Raw genomic sequence first — 21,212 nt, forward strand, 5'->3', positions numbered from 1 at the left:
TAAGAACTCAATTTTTGGAGCTGATTAAATAAAACATAAAAAAATTAATGATTAGAAACAAGAATAACACACAACTGTGATTATATGTAGGCTGTATTTATATCAGAATACTTACTAATGGAGAATTCAACTTTAAAGCTAGTTTTATTTAAGGACATTCATTTTCTATTCATTAAATAATACATGCTCATTCTGAAAACATAGAAAACAAAGAGAAACAAAAGAATTATACTACACAGATGAAACTATTAGGCTTCCTTCTTCCTTTCTTCTTTCCGTTGTTCATTCGTTCCTTTCTTTTCTCTTTCCCTTGCTCTCTTTTTATTTGTCGGTCTGTTTCTATTTAGGATCTTAGTAACTGTTCAGTTCAACAATGGATGAGAATGTAGTAGCTCTGTGACAGATCAAGTTACCAATATTTCTATGCTTCTGTTTTATTATTTTAAAAATTCACATAATAATGCCTATTTCATACATCATTGTGAGAATTGAAAATCTATTTTTCAGATGACCTCATCAGATGATTAGATTTCTTGAGTGTAAGAGAATATGGTTGAAATAAAGTTATTCCTGTAGTTAAAAAAAATGTGATATCTAGATTAAATATATAATTTTAATTGCTATCATACTGAGATACATATTTATAGCCTACTTTTGTCATTTAGAACGATACCATAAACTTTTTTGCTATATGCAAGTCTTTTTTAAGTATTACATTAGAAATGGAATTTCTGTGTCAAAATATATGATCACATTTAAGTATTGATTCATATGTTCAAATTATTTTTTAAGATATGTTGAACCAAAGAATAAACCAAAGACTATAAATATGTAGTCAGGCCTTCACTAAAACTAGGATATTAAAAAAAAATCATTGCCAATTTATTAGAAGAAAAATAGGATAATTTTACTTTGATGTAATTTCTATGGGCACCATAATAAACTTTAAAAATATGTATATTTGCACTGTGTGCTTTTTATTTGGTAACTGTCATGAATTCTCTGTATATTTTGCAACTGAAAAAAATTTTCATATTGTTTTGCTGAAATTACCTTTAAGAATAGAAATTCTTAAATAAGAATACATATGTGTATATATAAACATAAATTCATACAAATATACTTTATTAATAATATTATTAAATTATAATATATTACATACATATTTACACAAATTTACATAAATTAAAACATATTTAATATATAAATATAAAATATTATTTTATAATATTAATATAATTTTTATATATTATAAAATATGTATATAAAGCCAAATTTTTTCTAGAGCATTAATTTTAGTGGTGACATTTGGTTTGGAGGTTAAAAAAGTCACTATTAAATTGTACAGAGTCAAATTTATTAACAATTTTCATTGTTATCTATCATTCAAAGTTCTGAGCCATATGCCAATTTTGCTTTCAATTTCTTGGTATAACTTTTCTTTCTTTTCACTTTTAAACTTTCATTTTGTTTTAGTTTAGGTATATCTCTTGTGGAGTTAAACTTATTTCTTATTTAATATTAAGGTTTCTACATCTTGACAGAAAATTTTAATCCAATTACATTCATTTTCATAAATTGGCTTTATTTTTGGGTTGGTTTTTATCATTCTGTTTTTTGATTTCTAAATTCACCTTATGATTTACTATGTATCCTATTCTTTATAAATAAACTTTAAATTTTTCTTCTAGTGTTTTAGATAAACTATATCTATTTTGAGAATCTGTCTCAAATGTAAGTTCTTATTTTAAAAAAAGTGTACTCTTTACATTAAAAATAAAACTGTATTGACTATAGTCTCACCATACAAGGAAATAACCATAGTTACTTTCTCACATTTCTTTATTCCCACTTCTCAGTTTTTGTTTATTTATGTAATTTGGGACTTTTCGACCTAGTTATAATTGTTGAATTTTATGTATTTTGCATTATATACTGTCTTTCATAATTTACAGAAAAGGTAACACTCAAATCATTCCAAAGACTTGTCAGGAAACATAAATTCATGCAAATAAGGAGTGGAGGGGACTTGGGTGAATATGCCTGACTTAAAAATGTAGCTGCCCTCAACTGCAGCTGGTAGTTGCCATGCAGGAATGCTGATAATTCATCCAAGTGAATTTAGAACTTAATGTTAAAATTACCAGATTTTTATATTGTTGGCATCTATATCAAAGTTTTCCAGAACACAAGCAAAATATGTCTCTAGTTGAATGAAGAATAACCCACATGTGTCTACATTATAACTTCTGATTTATAATATTTGCATTCTGTTTTGCAACCTACTAACAACAGTAATTTGGAGTTCATTCTCTGTTGAAATGATTTCAGAGTTCATTGCCATTACTTTTGGTACCAAATCGTCCCATTGTTGAATATTTTATTTTCATAGTTTCATTTTTCAGGAGATGTTCAGGAAAGATACATATGTAATCTTGGGTGGCTGAGAATATCATTCTGTTGACTTCCCTTATGAATGGCAGACAGGTATAAAATTCTGGTGTCACAACTTCCCTGCCTACACTCCCCCCAAGCTCTGAAACTTCACTGCCTACTCATGTTTAATATTATCAAGAGGTCTGTGAAACCTTCCCATGGGCTCTTTTTCTTTGCTTTTTTGCTTGTTTTTATAATATTTTGCTCTTTAATGCTTTAAATTTGTAAAATTTTATAGCATATTTAAGTGTATCTTTTAGCTTTTTTTAATCAAGTATAAAATGATGCTTTTCCATTTGTGACTACAGTCTTTCTCAAGTTAAGGGACCTAAAAAATTTCTAGTGTATTTTTGAGTAATTTGTCTTTTGCTTTAATCTGGTCTCTTCTTTTTTAAGGATCACCCATTATCCATATAGCGGAATTTAGTTTTCTCTCCTTCATTAACCCATCCCATTTTTGGTTCTACTAGTTCTCTAGTTTTTCTTATCACAAGTGGTTTGTATACTATACCATAATACTGTATTTTACTGCTTCTATTACCATCAAATTATCACCAAGGATACTATGATTTTTAACACTGTTTTGTTTCAAAGGTACTTTTATTTGTTTATTTTATTATGTCATTTTTATCTTCTGCTTGAAAAGGTCTAGGCTTTTTTCCTACTGGGACTACAAAGCAGATGATTTCTTATGCTTGCCTATAATCCTTTAGAGTTCATCTGTTTAAAAGAAAAAAAGAGGATTATTTTCACTTTTCTGATTAGTATGTTTCTCTCTCTGTATTGCAAAATATTTTCATGCATTCTATATTGCTGGTATCTGCCTTGATTATTTTCTCCCTTAAAAAAAAAGAGCAGTTCCTACCAGCCTGTGGGCTCTGAATTCTGGTTAGTGCGTTCTTCTTGTATTAACTTGGATTTACCTGAATTCTCCTATAATCTTTCCCTCTGATCCTAAGATGAAGAAGCAGGTGATACAATGTTATGCTCTAGTAATTTGCAGAGAGTAGTAAGAAAGCTAGGACTGTAGAAATTCCTGCCAGGGCAATTCCCACTGCCGATTATTTCACTGTGTTTGGTGAAGCTGCCATGCCACAGACCATTTTTATTGAAACAGTTTTATTGAGATATAATTTATAAACCATACAATTCACCTGTTTAACGTGACTATTCAATGTTTCAGTATACCCACAGGGTTAGGCACCCATCACCATATTCCCCGATCTTTTGGCTGTTTTTCCCAGCCTGGACTCCAAGTACAGAGTACACATATATCTGGCCTTCTCCATGCTGTTCCAGTGGATGAAAGTTGCCTATAGATCTTATTTTTGGTATTGTCACACTTGCTTGTGGGGTTATTCATCCAGCTATTTCATAATACTTCTGACTCATAGCAGCTAAAAATACTCTGAGTAAAGTTATCCCTATCTGACTGTTTTTATTCATTCTAAACAATGGGATTCTCTAAGATATCTTCAGAAATGGGAGGTGTAAATTAGTCCTCATTATCTTCCACTAACGTGGTCACAGCTCAACCTTATCTAGCAAAAACTTTTGAACTTTGTGGCATGTGGAATGGACCTTATCCAAGCACTGAGAACAAAAGGGAATTTATCTTATTTTATACTACTTTGTTCATTTCAACAGGTTTTTAGAAGCAACAAGGAAAAGAAGAAGGCAGATTAGAGATCTGTCTAAACTACTTTCTCTCTCAGAAGTCTGAAGGCAATATATAAGTTCATATTTAAGAAGTAAGACAAAATAAATAAGAAAAAAATAAAAAATAATATATTTTGATTGAGCTCTACATTTGGTTATTATAAGCATCAAACCCACCTCAAATAAATAATAAATGTGATATTTTTTCTTGCCATTCCAGGAGTGACTGAAATAAACTTGAAGATCAGATCATTCATTGATTTCAAAGCTGAAATGTTGTTCAGTTCAGTATTTCTCCAAACAATAACAGGGTTGTTCAAATGAATACATGGGAGTACATCAAACAAAATGAAGAAAAAACACTCAAAGCCTTTCTTACCTTGGTTTAAAGGAATAATTTTCAAAATTCTCAAATTTCTTGTAATTCTAAATATTGAAATGGAGTTTAGAGGTGAATATCTTGCTATATGCCTGTGGAATTAAATTAGAGTCATCTAGAAGTCATATTGAGTCTTTGTCACTTATCTTTAGCTTTTTATACTATTTGAAACTTATTTTTAAAATCATATATCCAAACATTTCCCTTGCTTTCATTATTCCATTTTGCAAATAGTTTTATTATTGATTGGAAGATAAAGATTGCTACAGTGCAAGGTATCCAAGTAAATATCTACAAAAAATGATGAGAGTTTATAAAGTTTGACACTGTGAGTAGTCAGAATTCCATATCAAATACTCTGAATTATGTTCATAAATATTTTGTAATCTGGTGAAAAGACATTAAAAACAAGAAAAATTCATAGTCTTTCTAAGAAATAAGATTTAAGTATTTAAACTTGTAGTACTGAAAATAATGGTGATATGGTGATGATGATGATGATGATGATGACATTAATGGTGATGGTGATGATAGCAGAAGGCAGGGTGTGTAGTGGTTAAAGACAAAGACTCTGCAGCTACACTGCCTGTGCATAAATACAGGCTCCACACTTGCTATGTGGATATGAAAAAATTACTTAATCTTCCTTGCCTTGGTTTCCTCAAATGTAAAGTAAGGATAATAATAATTCCTAATTTTGAGGCTCTTAAATAAGTTAACATATGTAAAGTGCATAGAAAAGCACCTGGCACATACTAAGGGCTATGTGCTAGCTAACAGTAATAGAAACAGCAGAAATAATGGTAGCAATAGTATCAGTGATAATAATTTCAATGATATTAGCTACTTTTTTTGGATTGCTTACAACATGGCATACACTAATTATGCTTTTATAAAGGTTATTTCTTTTTAAAAAATATGACCCCAAACCTACAGAATATTATTTTAAATTACTTTTAACAGGACTTTGATGCCAGTGATAATTTCTTTAGCCACAAATAGAATACACGAAATAAAAGTATTGACAAAAATCAATACATATGTAAATTATTAGAATTTAATGTATCATTCTAGAAAAATGTGTATGCATATAAAATATCTTACTTTGGTATCTAGACTATCTACAGGTCTTAAGCAATGTAGGTAAATAAAATGTAGATTGGAGACACAATCACATATGCTAGGATCCTCTCCTAAGTCTCCAGGAGATTTTTCTAGTCACTGAAAATAATCACTTAGATGCGAAAATTCAACCTCTATCATTTTTGCTTCAGGTATTAAACAGAGATAATATCCCATTTCTTTCATTTCTATTGCACATTCTGAGGACTCTTTCAGTTGTAGCTGCCTGAGAGAACTCATTATGGCTATGATTTACGAATTGCCTTTTACTCACAGAATTTTTGCAGGCAGAAAGCTTTGTCAACCTCAATGTTTCTTTATGAATATATTTGCTTAGCAAGGTATTAAGATGTTTGCAACTTAAAAGAAATACTCACTCAAACAAAGTTACACTGAAATCAAGCCAGTTCCATGGATCACCAAAGAAATAAAAAGGTCCTGCCCAGATACCTCTTGCAATGAGTTTTATAAGGATTTCAAATGTGTAAATTCCAAGCAAAGTGTTCCTGCAGAAAATTTTTCATATAAACGTTAGAAGTGAGAATAATACATAGTTATCTCTGAAATATATTGTCTATGATAATTATCTGGCAACCAACCAACCAATCAACCAGACAACTGCAGGATAGGGCTTTAGTTAGGGCTTCTAGAGTGGGTTATATCCTATAGCAGTAACCATGAAATTTGACTAAAAAGTCAATTTTTTCAAAAAGTTCTAGCTCAGGGTTATAGTCTTTATATATATTTAGGTAATAATGAAAATATAAAATGAATATAAAATTTATTCTGTATTGGGAATCACACAGTAAGTGACTGAACTGTAAGGGAATATGAAGGAACTAATTTCACTATATGCATATACAAGGATTTTTACAGTGAATCAGTATTATACATATTTACCTCCCATAGTCAACTAGTTTTAAGAACAGAATTAAACCTTAAATCGTTAGCATCAGGAAAGCCTTCTTCCCTATTAAATTAGAAGATTTAATAGGCCTTTCCATTCTTACAGCCTAATGCAAGCCAAACTACTCACATCCCTCAGGAAAGGGAGGTAGAAGAGAAAGGAAGAAAAGAAATAATTTTCTTAAAGAATAGAAAGGAATAAAAGTTATCTGAGTTTGAAGCAAATCAGGTGTGGGACTTCAATAGTAAAGAAAATCTCAGGTACTGAAATATATTAATTGTTAGAATTAAAATAAAACCTCATTTGTATGATGCCATAGACATAAACATACACATAGCTAAAGACTCAAATACTTGTATCATGTTAACCTAACATGCTGGGAAATAGAGGCATTTCAAATCCAATTAAGAGTAATGAAATGGTAGAAAAATAGTGAAATTGATTAACCAACATACAAGTATATTTTTATTCAGAAAATTCATTAATCATGGTATATGCATAAATATGATGTTATGTACAATGTTTATTATATATAAAATATCAATGGTATAATGTTATATAATGTACACTAGTACAATGTATTAAATATGAAATACAATCATAAATGCAATTATACACCATAAAATTATATAACTTACTGTAATGCTGGCCACCATCTTGGCACATTAGTCATGGACATAAATATGCAATCAACTAGGACACTAATTAAAATTAACAGTTGGAAAAGAGTAGGTTACAGTCAAGGAATAATGGATAATAAAAATAATATTGGAAATAGGTATTTCTATAATCTATTATAAGTACATACACATAGAAGATTAGCTTCTTAAACATCAAAAATATACTATTCATATTGATAAACAATGAAGAATAAGATTAGTTAATATTTACTATTGTTGTGTGTACAAGGAAGTATATTTTAAATGTATTTTCAAATGTGGAACACAGTGCAGTTATAATCCAGATTTCAATATGACTTAATATGAGATATCAATTCAAAGGAGAAAAAGACTGCAGCAATATTTGAACAGAATAGCTGCATTTGATATTGTATAGTACAATTCTAAATTCTAAAGTCTAAAGCCAATAGAAAAGGATATGGATGTACCAAAATCTTAATACTTGTTCTTCTAATTGAACTGAAAGGAGACAATGTACACCAGGTGGCATTGAATCTGAAAATTGTTCTCTTTTTATTTAATACCATGAAAATCTGCAAGAGAAAAAACATCAAGTGAAATTAGAACTGAAACCTGTAATCTCATCAATTATGCAACTATTGCCAATGATCATTTCAGTCATAAAGTCAGTTATATTTTGATATTTTTAAGCTATTTTTATGAATATTTAGGCTTATCTACTATTTATTTATTTACTTATTTATTTTCAGCCAGTGTTCTACCTAAGAAAGTTATGTGCCACCCACCAATCCTCAAGTCTTCCTGCAGAACTAATGCAATAGGAAGAAATCTATATCTGATGGCTCATGGATATGCATTTAAACACACCAAATTTCAATGAAAGTAAAAAAAGTTAATTTATTTTGAAGCAAATAAGGTGTAGGATTACAATAGTGAAAGTTACCCAATGTACTCAAGTATTACATTAATCATTAGTAATTATCTATGGTATAAAAAACTCCACTTGTATGTTATCATTGACACAAACATATCTAAAACAGAAATTTACATCAATGTAAAACTAATATGTTGGGATATAGAAGCATTAAAACCAAAAAAAAAAAAAAAAAAAGGAAAGATCAGAAATATCCTAAAAAGGAGTCATATGTGTATATGTGTGTATATATGTGTGTATATATATTCATGTATCTACAACATCTATATTATAGATATACACAGGAAAAGTGTGTGTCTGCATGTGTATACATATACACATATATGCACTTTTATTATATGTACATATCCATTTGCAAATTCATTTATTGTGGTGTGTGTATGAGTATATTATATATAGTAAACAGTATATAGGTTATAACAGTATATCATATACAGTATGTAATGCAATGGGATAAAATATAATATACTAAAATACATATTACATTAATCTATTCTATATTATATATTCTGTAACATAATTACACAGAGGTATATTTGGTGACTATATGTTTGTATTTATATTTGTGAATATATACAAAATACATTCATCAGTATCTCATGAACACATGTTCTAAATGGAAACCAAACTGTACTATAATCCTCCTCAACAGAATACTTTTCCAACATACAATCTGTATATATTTTGGACTATGTTGTAGTTCTTTTCTCCCTTTCCATTTTAAAAGCAAAGAGAAATTAAAAATGGCTAAATAAAATAAATCTGATTATTTAAAATTGCTTTCCATTTATTTTCCAAAACAATCTTAAACTTCACACAAGATATAACCAATCAGTTTATGTCACTGTGAAGGAATGAGTAGTTCCAGAAATAATAATTTTCCCGTTAATGTTTAAGTGCTAAAAGTGTTTATTTAACTTTAGAAATATTTACTTATATGCCATCATTAAGAGAATAAATTAAATACAATTCAAAATCCTTAATAATTTTGGGACATCATTAATAACAGTACTTTATATATTAAGCTATTCTTACAGTTTTTGCCTTTTTTTAACGTTCATTTTTCTTATTCTTTTTTAAAATATTATTTTCTTTGTAAAGCCCAGTACTTTATCCTTTTTGGGGAGTGCAGGGGGAGGGAAGTAATTAAGTTTATTTATTTATTATTATTATTTTTTAAATGGAGGCACTGGGGACTGAACCTAGGACCTCATGCATGCTAAGCATGCAATCTACCACTGAGCTATACCCTCCACCTCTCCTCACAGTTTTTGGTTTATTTTATCTTTCAAAATCTTTGATTTTGTCTTCAATAACAAACCTAGATTTGCCCACCACATCTGCATACATTACAAAGAACTCAGACCTCTGCTATAATAGTTACCTCTAAGGTTTCTATTTTATATCAATGGTTATGACTTAAGCATAGCAACAGTGAAAGAAGAGATAGCTGAGATGAGGATTTACATTTTTCACTAAAATAGTCTTAAGATTTTACAGGTGTTTCATAGCAAATGATGTATAATGCCCATCGAGATTACCAGAGATACTGGAGTTTTTTTTGTTAATATATATATTTATATTGTAAAATGACAATACATTTCCACTATGCAAAGTATCTGAAAGAATTGGGTCATACAAAAAGATCACTTTGCTTTCTACGCAGAAACTGATTCCATTCTATTTCACCCATTTGGTAATATCATTGAATGCTCTACAAGAATATCAAATCACATTTGACCACACCAGGGTTAATTCCCATCTCCCCCAAACTTGGTCTTTTTTAATAGCTACTTCATTTTTGTCAGAAGCACCTCGAATCTTTCAAGCTGGAAATCTTGACATGATTAGTCAGTCTTCAAATCCTGCTGTTTCTTCTTGGATGTGTTATCTCTCTCCTCTGAGACACTCCTTTAATCCAGGATGCTTGACTTCAGGCCTGGATTACTGCCTCTCCTATTTCATCTCTCTGATCCTATCTCTTCCATGCAGTAGTAATTTAGAATCTCCAGATTAACCTTACTTAAACATTGCATTCACCACATCAGTTCCTTAGCCAGCACATTAAATCCATGTTATCATCTCCATTATCTCATTTTATTTCCCACAATCTGTTGCACGGCTACAGGGTTCTAGTTGTCTCATCACCCTGTCTCTTCCCTATTCCAGAATTAATCTCTGCTCTTCCCTGTTCAAAGAAGATCTTCCCTTTGCCTTGTAAAAATTAGAAGTGTTCTCCAAGCTATAACTCAAATTCTATTTCTGTAACTTTTTAAATTCAATTTCCTAGACTCTTTCAGCTTTGTCAGTCCACACAGATCTGTCTTTTCTTATTTTAATAAGAAATAATTATTCTTATTTTTATAATTTTGTGCATGTTCTTGAATTGTTCAAATATTTAGTAGGTTCCTCAAGTCATTCTGGGCATAAGACAGAATGTGAATGTCTAAATGAGTAAGATTTATAAATAAAATATGGATTTGCTTTATTTTCCCAACTACTGAGTAAGCTCATCAAGTTGAACATTTGAAATTGTTGTACATGTTATAGAAATTTTATGTTATAGTTATTTTTAAATTAATAATCTTAAGTAGCCAATCATCTTGCTCCTATAAAATAAATCATTTACATTAAGGCATAATGTTATAGCCCATTATATACAAAGTAAAGTAATTCCAAACAAACTAACCTACCAGGAAAATAATCAGCTTTGATACAAATCTCAAATATGTGTGAAATTTCTTATCCAGTTTTCTATAACGTAAAGTTATTCTTGAAGAAATTACTTCTTAAAATTACTTTTTCTTTATTATTCTTTCATCCTATCACAATAACATTTTTTGCATGTCTACATAATAAATAAAATGTAGTCACAATAAGTAATCCTTACATTTTTATTCTTGTAATATGGGTCCACATCTTCCAATGGTTCTGACACCATTGCTTGAGGAAGATTTCCATAAACAAATGGAAGCTCTTTTCCAACTTCCAAGTCAGTGTCTGGCTTCAAATCTTCTTTGTGTTCCTCACTGTGTCCTTTAGCACTACACTGTTCCACAATTTCAAGAGACTCTCTGCTGAAGGGGACAAGACCCTTAGGTTCTGAGGAAGCCATTTCCAACTTTGTACCTGCAAGATAAGTACTGTCTTCAGTTCTAGATAAAATTTGGGTATATAAAGGAAAAATTTAAATTATAAAAGTTTAGAATAAAATAAAAACTTAGAATGAATAAAAAGGGAACAGCAAATTGAATACATGCATTTAAAGAAAATTCTCTGAATTTTACAGAAATCTGAATTATTAAACTTGGTTTTGCTTCACTTAATATTAATTTGTAATTTCATGAATAACTCATTTTACTTCATTTACTCATCTCTTGAATCCTCTTTCTTTTACAGAAAACTGCCTTTCAAGTTTCTCCCTTATAATGAAAGAGTTCCAAAGTGGCTAGAGATTGTTGGAAGGCCAGACCAATTATTTCACTCTGTGCTGTATTTAACCATTGACTAGATTTTCCTTACCTAAACTCAGGTTTCTTTGCCTCTGAGCCCCACTCTCCTGTATCTTTTCTTATAGCTCTGATTTAGTCCCTTGACTTAGTATTTCCTTCCAAATTTTAACTCTGATATCCTTTAAAGTTCTGCTTTTCCCCTCTGTTACAGCCATCTTTTCGGTAAATACGTAGGCAAACACAGAGTTTCACCTATCGTATTTTACAAGTACCACATGTTTCCCAAAACACTCTCTTCCCTCAGTCATCTATGTGGCAATCCACCAATGACAGCAATTTAACAAGAAAAAACAAAATTCATTGTTTCCCATGACTAGAATCACTCTAACCTTCTAGCCGTTGTAAAAACAAAAACACACATATATACTCATTATTTTGAAAATTACTCATGAAATATTCCTTTGTCATTAATCCCTCTAAAAATAATTTTCTTACAATTATTTTCCATTAGGTATTTAAATATTATTCATTTTTCATATACCTACTTTAAGGTAATCATCTTTGTAAATCTTTATTTGGATTGCTCTAGTAGTGTTTATAGGTTTCTCTCAATTCTAGTCTTTATCTATTTCAAGTCATCCTACAAGCCATTTAAAGTAGTCTTCTCTAATACAATTTATGCATCAATTCTCCATTTATGAACCTTGTTCTTCTGTCTCATATAAAAAATATTTTTGATGATTTTTTCCAGCCCAATTCTTGTCAAAACCTAGTCTTCAAGTGATCCTACTCAGTGACAACTGACTGGTTATTCTTTATACATTTCCCTTAAACCTCTTGGTAATTTTATTACTATAATTAAGGAAAATAAATTTTGTACTTGATACTGTAGCCTTTTCTATATGTATATTTTGTCTCTTATAAGTGCTGGCCTTAGCTGAATTTCTTGTATAATATTTTCTTGACAGAAATCACACATATATGTACACACACATATTCTAATCCAGAATTTTCCACTGTTGGGTGAAATTGAGATGTTTAGTAGTTTAATTCATTACTTGCTATCAATGGAAAGTAAGAAAAAATAAATTAGTTAATCATAATGGAGTGCCGATCATTGTAAGGATCAGACTCCTACTAGCTTAAATAAGTAGTATGTGAGAGATATTTTAACAAAACAATGGCAATCTTATAGATGTCCAAAGAGAGGACACATAGTTTATTTCTGTATCCTGGAAAATAAAAATGGAAAATAATTACTGGGATAACCCTTATGCCTTTTATGGCATCACAGATTTCTGGGCTTTTCTTATTTGCTGATTTCTACTGCATTCTACCTAAAGAATGGCTTTCTCTACTTCTAAGAATGCACATAGACCAAAATGCCATCCCCTGCTTCAACTTTATTTGATTTTTCAGTTTAAGTTCCCACCATATGCCTATAGCCTCTATCTCAAAAAATGTAAATAAAAAGATACTCTAATTGGTCTATCCCAGCCTATGGATTTATTTCCCCTTGGTTCAGTCATTTGTGACCAGAGAGAGGGAAATTTCCACAATAGCAATGGATGCTTATGCCCAAAACCCTCAAGGGATGTTGTGAGGATGAGGTGTGAAGCAATTTTAAAGAAAGAAATTTGGAATAGGAATGTTAGCATGTATCTACTTGGAACCCTCTTTCCAGACTAATAGTATGAAAACTAACAATTGTTCATCTTAAAATTTACTTATTTTCCAAATATTTTGCTTTAATGTCATGCATAAAACTGACACTTATTAAAAGACTGTTAAGAATTATTTATATATGCCATATGCACAAATAAACTCATGTATAGTAACACTTCACACATTTATTGAGAGGAGTCAAATGCTCTGAATAAGTACAATTTATAAAGACAAGCTACAGAACTACAGTTTGCTTTTACTTGCATAAGAAATTTTCTTCCCTTAAAATATTTAGTGAACTTTCAAAATTATATTCCTTACGTGGAGTTCCTTAAATATATAGTTTCTTAATAACTCATGGTTATAGGCTAGTATAAACAAACAGAATCACAGGCTTTTGGAATTAGAAAGACCTACATTCAAATTCTAAATTCTGTTATTAATATTCTTACAGGTCTCAATCAAATTACTTTATATTCTTGAAACCATCAATTATAAAATTGGAATTCTTGCTCCTGTTAAATAAGGAGCAAGGAGCATAAAAAAATAATACAAGTGAAAATACCTAGTACAGTGATTGGTACATAGGTGAAAAGTAAAAATGAATTTTTAACTATGGTATGATTTTATATCTTAGAAATATTGGCCAAATCTAATAGAATAATAATATAGTAGGAATACATGTAATGTTTTTAACTTTGGAGCATAACAACCCATCTGCACAAATGCAGTTGATATGCTTTTGCAGCAGAGAAAACTGTCAAGGGGGTTTACTTAATAGTAATTGCAATACAGATCAATATTGATTTGTGTCTGCCAAGAAAGCTAATATAACCTTTATCTGTATTGAAGGAAGATGAAGAAGGCAGTTTTTGTCTATCCTGCTGTACTCCATGACCACACCCAAAAGTAATATATGTAAACTGGAAGGTCTTCAAATGGAATTAGAACATTGATAAGACTCAAATCATGTCATCCATAGAACAGTTAAAGAATAGAGGATATATTAGTTGAAGCAGAAAAAACTGAATTAGAACATTACTGTTTTCAAGTATCTGAATTATTCTTGTGTAGAAGTGAAATTAGACTTAAGTTGTTTTTTTGTTTTTTGGTTTTTTTTTTTTAGGAAAAGAGATGAATTAGGAGCAATAAGCTGAAGACAACAGATTTGGCTCAAGATAATAAAGCACTTTCTAAATAGTTATCAGAAAATGGAATAGTTAATTTGGTCATTAATTCGTCTCTGTAAGTAGCAATGTAGAAGCATGGACTTGTTAACAGTTGGGTAGAATAATATAAGTGGGTCCAACCATATAGTTTTAGAACTTTCCAAACTTAAAACCTTTGAATTGACTTTTCAGAGTATCGCATGATCTAAAAGTCTGGACTAAATATTAGCTAAGCTAAACCTATGCATCACTGAATTAACAAAATCAAAAGCATTTTTACATCTGTCTTTTCATGTTACAATAAAAGTGTTTCTTATATCTTATATTTTTAGGGATCCATTCTAAATGCTGAAAAAACATTATTAATTTATGTGCATACAGAATATTGTCCTTAAAAGTAGATACAAAGGGAAGTTACAAACTTATTGCAAAGATGCTGCCATTAATGAAAATATTTTTCAAAACCTTCCATTGAAATTTAATTTGTCAGCCAGTCTTCTTATTGTATAGTCCAAATATAATCTTACCATCCCATAGCACAACAATCTCATTCTGCCACCTACTAGCTATGAGATCTTAATAATATAGCCTGAGTAAACTTTGGAATCCCTCATGTATCTCATAGGGCCATAATGATTAAACCAGACAATATACAGAAAGTCTGCACCAAAGTGCTGACTTTGGCAGTGCTAATTTTCATCTCAGAAGACTTCTTTAGTCATGATTTTGATGTTGAATGAAACAACATCTTGTTGTTGACTAGGTGAATGAATGGATGGTGGACATTGTCTTCTGTCTTCAAATACAAGCACTTAATCAAATAAAACTGACATCTGACTTTTAGACAGCTGAGTGCTGATTGTAAATTATTAATCATTAAATCATAATTCAGTAAAAGCATTTCTGTGGGGAATTTATGAAATATGGTCCAGGCGCTATGCTTTCTGGTGAGTGATCTTAATACAGCACTAATGCCTGAAAAATATAGAAAGATTAATAGTCAAGCTGTCCATTAGCCTTCCCTTCTAAAAAATTCAATAGCTAAAGTAAGATTTTGGCAAGAATTGTATCGAAGTCAACTTAGGCTTGGACTCTAACAAGTTCCAGTTGTACTAATATTTTATATTATTGATTAAAGTGCCAGTCTTTCTCTTGGACATCAGATGAAAGTGGCAGAACTGGCAACAGTATGGAGACAAAAGGTGTATTTTTTACAGAAAAAAATTCTTGAAAGAAATGTTAAGCATTTCAGCACAAGCCAATAGTGACCATAATAATCATGGTAGTTATAATTATAGTTGCCAAGTGACTACCATTTCAAGGCACTGGACTACATGTTTTTAATACTATTATCTCATCTTCTCACATACCACCCTTGTGATCACCATTTAAAAATGATGAAGCAGAGACTGATGAATTTCATGACTTCTCTATCATTGTATAGCTAGATAGGTAGTGGAAATAGATGCTAACCGAGGTGTGACTAATTCTAAATTTGAGTATGTTTAAACTACATCACAAAAGTACTTACAAGCTGTCAACTTTTCAGACAAGTGCAAACAATTGATACTTCAGTGTGGCTACTTTAGAGATATGCAAAAAGCAATGGGCTTACTGGGATAACGTGCTTCACTGAATAGCTGACAGGCTAATGTCAGATGGGAGTGTTTAGAAATTTTCATCATGTAAATGTCAAAGTCAAATTTTTATAAAATTTTGTAAAACTGAAGGTGAGTAAGCATAGTGGACATTAGTTTGGAGGGAGGAGCCTAGCACTTGCCTAGCAAACTGATTCTCTACATCGATTTAGAGAGTTTGTTATTAAATGAATCATGGGGGGAGACCTCCTGCAATAGAAGCAGAAAGGACCAAATAATGACTTTTCTAGGATCCCATGGATCTAAGAAGTGACCACACGACCTTGACCAAGCCAATAAAATACATCAGCTCAAGATTTCTAATTTGGATTTAATGACACAAAAGAAGAGAGGCAGTGGAGAATCTCTATTTGCAAGAGAGGCAAAAGCTTAAGCAGCAACTTTTCAGCAGTTTAGGGAGCAATAGGAGCAATGGAGTCAATAGCAGTGACTAGAGGTATATTTTTGATTATTTGATCTAAGGTATTATTTGTGCCAACAAACTGGTTCCGTCATACGATATTGGCTGTGATCTTGGCTGTGACTTAGTTAGCCCTCTCCTTACCCCTTCTCCCATATTCTGTGGATGCCCAGATTTAAGATTATTGAAAGTTGAGTTTTAATCTATCACATGATTTCATTTCCCTCAAACTGATTTTGTTACTCTCATTAAGCATAATTTGAAACACTAGTATAATATAGAGTCTATACAAAAACTGTAGTTTGTTTCAAATCAGAGCAGGAAAATAGAGGTTATCAAACAGGCTATACAGAGAAGTTTGTGGAAATGCTTTTTTCCCCAGAATTTTCACAATGAAGGTGAGCATTTTTTCTGTCAGTAATTTAAAATAGAATTTAGACTATTTTCTATAAAGACTTGGAGTATGAGAGACAGTGCAAATGAATTTTTTTCCTTTATAGGCATTTTGAAGTTTGGGCATTCTCTGCCTTCTAGTTACACTTAAGGTGTGAGTTTTGTTTACTTTTATTTGCTTTTCTTTTTGTATTGTATTCTTGTGGAACACATATGTGAAAGTTCAGCATTGGGCGGTTCACATTATCTTTGGAGCCATACACTTGTATCCAAATAAAATTTAGATGACTCAACGATTCAAATCAAAACAAAATTAAAAAAAAACCAAACAATGAAACTTATAAAAGGAAGCATAAGTTTACATATTTATAATAATTTAAAATGGAAGCCCTAATTTAATGAAGCAATGTACTGCCTAAGATGTAAGGAAATAAAGCACTCTGATAAACTTTTTTGGTACACCTTTTCTAGAAGGAGATCTGACACTAGTTCTCTAAATTAAAATGTATACATCTTACCCTTGCAATTTGAGCACTAGGAACTTACTTCATGGATACACCTTAAACCAATTTATGTGCACAAGATTGTTCAGAGTAGCATTTTGATAGCTAAAAACAGAAGCAGATAACATGTATTTTAAGTACAGCTACTAAAATATACATACATATATATATATATATCTCTTTATAAGGGACTACTGTTAATTTTTTATGCTTCTATAACCTTCTGGATTTTAAAAATATATCACAGAATTATTTTAAAAATAGAAACAGGTGTTAACTAGAAAATGATGTGATTCTTACTATCTTTATAAATTAAAAAAAACCTAACAGTTGATTTCTAACTATGTACACAGATCACAGGTTCTGACAGTGAGGTCTATAACATCTGGACTTTATGACTGACTGTCATATCATATAGAGAATATGGAAGAAGTAATAGTTTAGAAATTATGGGAGGGAGAGATAATGTTTTGTATTTTAAGGATCTGAGGTACATCTGAAATACCCAAACGTAAAAATTCAGAGATTAATTGGAAATATCAATGTGGAGCTTAATAAAGAAAATTAGGCTGTGTATGTGTATATGTTCTATATATATCATAATTACGTGTGTGTATATACATACTACATATGATTATATAGTTATATGATATATAAACAGCTGAAACCAAAGGAGTGAAAAAGATTATGTGTACTTGCAAAATGTATGGAATTCTTTATAGACTGATTTCCAGGATAGCTCATTGAAAAAAATCTATCTATAGTTTTACCTTTTTGATGAAAAAATAGTTTAGAAAGCAAATTATTTTATATATCACTACTAATAAATGTTTTAAGTCACATGGGTCAAATATTAACAAGGGATATCATGGTCAAAATAGTAAAAGCACATAAAGAAAAATAGCATGCTATATATTAGGTAACAATATAACAATGATCACTGGCTTCTCATCACAGAAAAAGAGAAACCAGAAGACAATGTAACAATGTCTTTAGAGCATTGAAAGAAAAAAAAAATGTAAAGCTAGAATTACACGTACACCAAAAGTGCCTTTCAAGAATCAAGAAAAAGATATTTTCAGATGTTTCAGATGGAAATTTAGATCTTCAGGAAGGAATGAGGAGAACGAGAAACGATAAATATGTAGGAAAATATAAAAATTGTAAAGCATAATTACCAAAAATTGCAAGGAGCCCAGGTGTCCATCCACAGAATAGATAGAAAAATTAAAACTGTGGCATATTTATACAAGAGAACAAAATTCAGTGATAAAAATGAACTACTGATACACACAAAAATGATTGTGTCCAAAAACATGCCGAGTGAAAGATGCCTTACACCAAAGTCTTCCACCAAACTACATGATCCATTTCATGTGAGCTCTAGAACAGACAAACTAATCTCTAGGCGTGAAGCAGGAATTGACTGGGGGGCAGGGATGACGGAACTTTCTGAGGTAATGGGAGTGTTCAACAGCCTGATAGAGGTTTGCTGCACATGGGTATACATGTTTGTCAAAACTGATAGAATACCAGTAAAGTTTGTGCATTGTACTTGGTTTTACCTTTAAAAAGCCCATAAACAAATACTAAATTCTAGTTATCTATATGAATTATGAAGTATTTATGGGTGAGGCCTATTGGTATTTGCAACTTATTTTGAAAGATATCAAAAAATAAGAATTGATTGATGGTTTGAGGACTGCATTAACAAACATGTGATAAATATTATAAAATGACAATTGAAGACTCTAGGTGTTGAGTGTATGGGTGTCCATTGCATAGTTCTGTCAATTTTTTCTATGCTTGAAATATTTTAGAATAAATATTTTTTAAAAGTTTGGGTCTGGAGCGAGATTATCTGGATTCATATCTGGGCTTTAGCACTTTCTAACTGTGACCTTGAGTGAGGCACTTAACCTCTCCATGACTCATTGTTCTCAACTGTAAAATGGGAATAATAAGAGTAGTTACCTCACAGGGTAATGAGTACTGAATGAATTAATAAATATAAAGCACCTAGACCAGTGCCCACCAGTAAGTACTAGTTTCTATTCTCAACCCATTAAAGTACAGTATTTTTTTGTTTAACCATCTTTTTAATTGAAATTGCTGACTTATTTCTTGGAACTTATAAAGGGAATATGCAGTAATTTAATTTCCTACTGACAAATTAAAGTAATAATAGTATTCAACTGAAGTAATAGACTGTAATACTGTGACATCTCTATTTTTAAAACTCAGAGCTCTGCTTTTTACATTTTCTTCTGCTTTATTTATTTGTTTATCTTTCATCATCAGACTTTTAGATTTATTCTTGTTGTTTTCCAGTTGCTTGCTTCTACCTGTTTCCTCTTCTAACAATTGCCTCTAACTTGCTAGATGTAAACACCATAATAAAAGGCTGTGAATGGCAGTCTCAGATCTCCAATGGAAAAAAAAATCAACTATTATTTTCTTGTCCTGAGATATAACTTGAAGGGTTGAGATTGATGAATGATGACTCCTGGATTAATAAAGCACAACGTACTTCCCCTAGATTCCCAGATTCCACACAGGTTTAGAAGAAGCTGACAATATTTCTTTTTATTATAAGTACAACCCAAAATACATCACATTTATTACCTGTTAACTTAAATCCCCACAGGTAAAAATATTTCTATGTGGAAGGACTAACAAAGGCAGCTAGCTGGACAGACCAAACATCTGATGAAAATAGCCAGGGACATAAGCTCTAGTCTCCAAAACTGGCTCAGGCTTCACCCCATTCATTGCATAACTAATTTATATTCTTGGATTCTTCTTGTACTTACATCTCTTTACTCTAGTGTGGCTAACATTTTCTTTATTCCAACTCTTTTTCTTGCCCCTGAGATTGTTTTATTCTTTCCTAACTTAAATGACTTTTGATTTATGACTCTTGTCTTTACATTCTCTGCAACTGTGTTCTGCCCAGAGTTTAGCCAATTTTGGCTAAGGCTCCTTGATATGTGTGCCTAACCTAGAATTGACCTACTTTGGGTTCCAGTTCTGGGCATTTTGGTGGCTTCAGATTTCCTGGTGGCTCAACTCTATTCTTCCTAAGTTCCTTTGTCCTAATGACTCTCAGACCCCTTGGAGCACATTACTGGAATATGCTGTCTTGCAGAAAGTGGTTGCAAACAAGTAAGTCCCTCCAAAATATATTTATAATCATATGTACTTATTTTTATTTATAATTCTATATTTTAGCATTTTAATTTCAGATATATTTTTTATAAGTGAGCTCCAATTTTTCATTAAAAGATGTTCTTGCAGTTTTACATGTCATATAGGGCAATACATTTAACCATGGTGTTTGCTTTTGACATTCATTTATTTAGGAATCATTTGTGGTACATACATTCATTAAGTGCCAAGCACTGTGCCAGGTATCAGTGCTGGAAATAGTAAGATATTAGAGTCACTGAATTTAAGGACAAAGGGAGACAGACTTATAAACAAATAAGAACCAAGTTATCTTGGTCATCTCTGAAAATTACTACATTTCTAGAGCAACAGAGACTGAAATTAAAATCATCTCCAACACTGGTGGAACTGGATTCTCCAGTGTTTGTTAAATTTTCCAATAATCTGACAAGAATTAACATCTTTCTTCATGAGGGAGGTAGCAGTCTAGGACATTACGCTTTGGAATGACACAGTCAATATAGACAATAGGATTAGAAGTCCATAACCAGTGTCAGATAACAAAATCTCCCCATCTGCTTCTGATTGCAAATTTTCAAAGAACAGTGAACAGAAGGAAAGCTTAGTGGCACTTGGAATACCAGGAAGGGATCTAGATGACTAGGGATAGGACCCCAATGAGGGTCTCCTGCCTCACTAACAAATGCCACTATGTCAGTGATAAAG

At 31.2% G+C, this 21,212-nt stretch overlaps 1 protein-coding gene across 3 annotated transcripts in view; it reads right to left on the reverse strand.

Moving 5' to 3' along the window:
- Window positions 1-21,212, reverse strand: part of SCN7A (sodium voltage-gated channel alpha subunit 7) — a 70,837-nt gene that overhangs the window by 40,925 nt on the left and 8,700 nt on the right. For all 3 annotated transcript variants that reach the window (XM_032479615.1, XM_032479614.1, XM_032479616.1), the window contains exons 2-6: window positions 10,969-11,207; window positions 7,604-7,716; window positions 7,142-7,231; window positions 5,974-6,102; window positions 4,475-4,566 (exon numbers count right to left, since the gene is read on the reverse strand). In XM_032479615.1, the coding sequence (XP_032335506.1) occupies window positions 4,475-4,566; window positions 5,974-6,102; window positions 7,142-7,231; window positions 7,604-7,716; window positions 10,969-11,207 (663 nt within the window). The remainder of the gene's footprint in view (window positions 1-4,474; window positions 4,567-5,973; window positions 6,103-7,141; window positions 7,232-7,603; window positions 7,717-10,968; window positions 11,208-21,212) is intronic.

This window comes from Camelus ferus, chromosome 5 (assembly GCF_009834535.1).
Source record: "Camelus ferus isolate YT-003-E chromosome 5, BCGSAC_Cfer_1.0, whole genome shotgun sequence".
Lineage (NCBI taxonomy): Eukaryota > Metazoa > Chordata > Mammalia > Artiodactyla > Camelidae > Camelus > Camelus ferus.